Source organism: Paramisgurnus dabryanus, chromosome 6 (genome assembly GCF_030506205.2).
Source record: "Paramisgurnus dabryanus chromosome 6, PD_genome_1.1, whole genome shotgun sequence".
Lineage (NCBI taxonomy): Eukaryota > Metazoa > Chordata > Actinopteri > Cypriniformes > Cobitidae > Paramisgurnus > Paramisgurnus dabryanus.
Window position 1 is genome coordinate 40790250 of NC_133342.1, and position 5079 is coordinate 40795328.

Genomic DNA, 5079 nt, shown 5'->3' on the forward strand with positions numbered 1-5079 from the left:
CAAAACCTAGGACCTGAATCTGAGTTGGATTTGGCCACTCACCGCTTTGGGCCCACAGCAGCTGATGTTTTCTTTTCTTTTTTAGAGGACTCTTTAAAAACCCAGGACCCAGAAGGGACTAACATGCACACATACAACACTACCATCCCAGAAATGTAATTAAGATTTTTTTTTAAATCAAAATCCACGTGACACTTTTTGTTTTGTATTTTATTTAGCATTGGAGACAAATACATACATACAAAAATAATAGTCTTTAATAAATGCGACTTTGTTCAAACCTTGATTTTGGTATTCTTTTTTGGACCAATGACTGCTCTTTGTTTTCTTCTTGGCTGGACAGGGAAACTGGTGATATTGTTCATTGTCTCTGTGGCAATGTCTCTGTTGGTCTTTCTTTTTCTATTGGTAAATAGTGGACGTATTTTACGCGAGTTGTCATCACAAAGTTTTTCAAATCTTTGAGTGTTCACATTTTCTTTCTGTATTTGCACATCCAGTTCATTGACTTTATGGGCAATATCCTCAGGTATTTTCTTCCATGTCTGTAGAGTGTTCAGTATGTTTTCCAGTTTCCAAATAGTCGAACTGTGCCTATCTTTATCTTCAGTTTCATGTTGAATAGGCTCCACTGGAATGTTTTCAATGTTTTCTGACTTTGTCTCACATACCTCATTTAAAAGTCCCTTTGCAAGTAGCAGACATGCACATTTTTTATGATATGAGAAAGTACAGCATTCACATACATTTGTCCCAACACAAGGTTTTGATGCTGCTCTGCCAAACAAACTTTCAACCTCAAATTCTTTTGAGGCTTTGCATAAAATGCGATACTTGTTCCTTTGAATTAGGTTGTTGGCATGGGCTTGCAATTGTGTGTTTATGTCTGGAAAAGTCTCACTATCACCACAAGTGAGAAGACTTAATAAAATTAGATGCTTACATGTACATCCTCTTGTACCAGCTATACAACTGCAGAGCTGTTCTGCAGGGCATACACAGTAAACTAAATGTGGATTGTTCTCAGATGGAACATTGTAGATGTACGTTTCTCTTGAAGCTACACTAACTTTTCTGGCCCAACCATTGTCTAGCATCCTTTGAGCAGAATTTTTCATTTCTTCTATTTTACATTGCAGAGGATTATAGACTCTCCCAACAGACTGTAGATCCTGTATTATATTGAAGTACTTCTCTGTCTTGTTCAGTAGCACATCAATCAGGTGATCCAATCTGCGATTCCGGATACCACAGAGGAACTGGTATTTTAAACGGTGGAAGAAACTAGGGGAAAAAACAAAGAGACCGCTTGATTAGTTAAGTAGTAATAGACTTTATCAAATTTGAATGTACTATTGGTTTAGTCAGGCTTTAACAAGTTATAAAAGTCAAACATATTTACATAAGTATGTTTTCTTTAAAAAATTGTAGTCAAGCTGAAAGCAGCTGATGATTGGGAGAAATAGGCAAATCAGAAGAGTAGAAGGACTAAATAAATAAGCCAATTAAAGTCATTGCATAATACACATGTTGAGCAGTACTACAAACAACACACAATTTTTCACATTGTGAATTAAAAAAAAAAAAATTTAAATGCTGCGTAAAGTTATTTTAAATGTGCGTTTCGAGTTTGTCACACAACGGAAAATGTTTGTTATTAAACAATTTGAATAATAAAAATGACAAGTAAATATAAGTTATAAAAATCTTGGAAAATTTGGCATTAATCAGCAATGAAGAGAACATGCATAAAATATATACCGTTCTATTAGATTGTTTGTGTCAGAGTTTCCATGCTTATAGCATCTTCCAAAGTCTGACCACAGATGACCAATTGGCTCCCAGTGGTTCTGGAAATACATGCACACATTTTTTAAGTTCTTAAACCTGCAATGGAATATCCCAGCCTTTTCTTTGAATTCATGTTCCTGTGAAAATGGACAAAAAATACAATATTATTAGTTTGAACTGCAAATGATTTACAGGGGCCATTCCAGAAAGTAGGTTAAGGCCTTGTCACCGTGACTTTCTACGCGGTTCGGCCGGCCGTCCACACAGAAACGCAATATGACGTCACTGAAACAGAACATTTTGGAAAACCCCTACCAGGGTGAGTATTTTAAGAAACGCAGGTTGCGGTGTTGTCGTGTTGACAGTAAAACCAGGGTTTTTGCCTTGCAACGTCACTTTTGTTAGGCTTCTGATTGGCCAAGGTGGCTTTACGATTTGAGTTGTATCAACACCTGCTGGTGTGGCATGCTCTTGACAGCGCGTGATCACGTGATTTTGAGTGTTCATTTTACATAGTGGTTGTGCACACGCTTAATTCTGAGTCAACCTACCTCTGAGTCAATTGAACTTACTCAGTTCAGCTGTTTTGTAACTGAAAACTCGTTTTTTTCTATCTCAGAGAAAGTCAACTCAGAGTTCAAGTTTTAACTCTGATTTGGTTGAACCTCCTTACTGAAACGGACCCCAGGGCATTTATGTAATCCTTGACCCCAGTTTGTGTATTCTGAGATTCTGTCATGTTCATGATTGATGGTTTTATAACAATTTAGGCCAATATGATACAGAAGACATTTAATAACCATATGCTTATTGTATTTACAGTAACACATTGACACACCTTATCAAGGACAGACTGAAATATTTTTTATATGTTTGTGTTACTCAACTCATCTACCCTTTCAGGTGTACAATTTCTTATGTGAAAGAATTTTAAAAACTGAATTATGATAGCTGTTTTTCATGATAATCTATGTAAAAAAATTATACAATATCTAAAAGGTTTTCTTAAGCCAGGCACTGCATGTTCATATTGCATTACAGCACGTTATCAATGTTGTAATTGAATTATTTGAAAATATGTAAATGAAAAAGTAACACACCGTGGAACAGGATTTCAGCTCTGCCATCAATTGCATGATTTGTCCTCTTGTATCTGCCTTCTCAGGTCCACTCACTCCAGACTCTGACCTTGACAGCCAACGGATAACTGCCTGTGTATAATCATGATGGGAAAATGTAAAGAAAATATTTATGCTGTAACCTTCCATTGATCCAATGCATTTGGCTTAACTAGTCTGAGCACTAAAATGAGAGTAATGCTGTGTTAACGGAAAAAATCAACACAGCAATCAAAGAATTAATAAAATAGTCCACTAGGCTACAATGAAAACTTGTTCTCAATTATTTGTAGTTGCTTGCACCTGTAGATAGTCCTCTAGATTAAACTATGACAAAACTTATATTTGAAATGTCCTGCTACTTTGCAAACACCATGTCTAAAACTAAGTGACCATCTGGGACATTTTAGAGTAGACCATTCACATTTAAACTTGTTGGTTTATCCCAGACAGGGACTAGACTAGTCCTATAATAGTCTAAATGTAAGAGCTGAATAATGTCTGAACTGAAAACAATTTGCACTGACATATCTTAAAATACATCAGTGCCCTTTGTTTTGTTTCAAAATGCACACAAGTTATGTTTTAAGTAAGGCATGTTTGTTTAAACAAGTTATTTTTCCTAATTAACTGTCTTAAAGGCGGTCTAAGGGAATCTGTGAATCCCCTCCCTTTCGTGCTTTCATGAACGCGACCAACACCCACCCCCAAATCCTTCTTGTCGTTTATTGGCTGGAACACTTTGTTATGTTTCGTGGTGGTAGGTTTGGCCATATATATGTAAAGGCTAGATGTCTTACGGCGGAGTCTCTAACGTCCTCACCTAGCGGCCATCTTACCACAGACAGTTCGCTCACTCTAAGCATTGAGTTTAATGGTGCAGGTACTTTTAAATGACCATAACTTGCTCAATTTTCTACCAATTTTCAAACGGTTTGGTTTCTTACAAACGTTATTAACGTGGCTATAATTCTGGATGCTTTAACATTTTTCATGAATTTTTTCTATTTTTTTAGTATAAGCATGCAGTGTCATAGGTACATCTTTGACGTTTATAAAAAAAAAAAATCTGTAAAAAATTAAGCAAGTTATGGTCATTTAAAAGTACCTGTACCATTAAAACTCAATCGTACGAGTGAGCGAGCGTCATGTGGTAAGATGGCCGCCAAAATGCGGACGTTCCACTCAATTGGCCAGCAGCGCGGGCGAGACATCTAGCCTTTATACATATCTATGGGTTTGGCCACTGTGTCTTTATTGCAGTTTGTGGAGCCTGGGCTGTCTACAGAGATTGCGGTTTTTACAGTTTGATCAGTGGACAGGCGGCAAGCAGATAGTGAGGAGATGTTTGCTGTATGTAACAAAAATGTTTTATTGTCTAAAATGCATGAATTCCCTTAGAGCACCTTTAACCTAATCCATGTCCAGGAAACCACCTTTAAATCATCTGACATTATGTAATCATTGTAACTGTTACAATTAAATACACTTCTATTCCATTACTATTAAAAGGAGCAAAAATCATAGCAGTTTTCATTTCAACTTAACTTAGTACTTACTTGTGTGACATGGTACCAGCAAAGCAGGACATCTGACTCTTTGAATACCTTGCGGATGGCATTGATTTCACCCTGGTCTTTATCGACCATGAAGCACCTAAAAATACAAATATTTTAGGCTTAAAGGCAGAGAAACTAGAATCTATATAAACCATTCAAATCTATTTCAGACCTCTCTTAAAAATAAAGACAATTAAAATGAAAGACATGCATAAAAGTTTAATATTAAAGAAACACTTAACACATCATTATTGTATCCTTTGAAATTAATTAGTTTACATCACTTTATATTACCTTGGAGCTATGTAAAACGTTGGTTTCAGCTTTTCTAGTGCCAGCTGAATTGTAGCCTGCTTTTAATTTCCCAAGATCATATAGGCAACAGGTATGCCATGACCATGGCTATCCCTAACAATTAATGTAAATAAAGGAAATCCATACTGATTGACACAGTGTGTTGCATCCATGAAGACAATATCTTTTCCATATTCTCGAAGGTTGTCTCTCGTCGATGGTGTTTGCAAAACTATGACAAGATCTGTTTGAGGGCTGTAAGGCTGATAAAAAACAACACACTCTCTAAAAGGGCCCTCAAGAAGTTGTGTTGTACT

General features: G+C 36.4%; 1 protein-coding gene across 1 annotated transcript; it reads right to left on the reverse strand.

Moving 5' to 3' along the window:
- Nucleotides 1-880: 880 nt before the first annotated feature.
- Nucleotides 881-4819, reverse strand: LOC135767318 (uncharacterized). The gene is made up of 6 exons (XM_073815119.1): nt 4763-4819; nt 4469-4565; nt 2892-3002; nt 1762-1850; nt 962-1284; nt 881-900 (listed from the first exon to the last, which is right to left on the reverse strand). Exons 2-6 carry the CDS (start codon nt 4556-4558, stop codon nt 881-883), a joined length of 633 nt encoding a protein of 210 aa, XP_073671220.1. The 5' UTR covers nt 4559-4565; nt 4763-4819.
- Nucleotides 4820-5079: the final 260 nt, after the last annotated feature.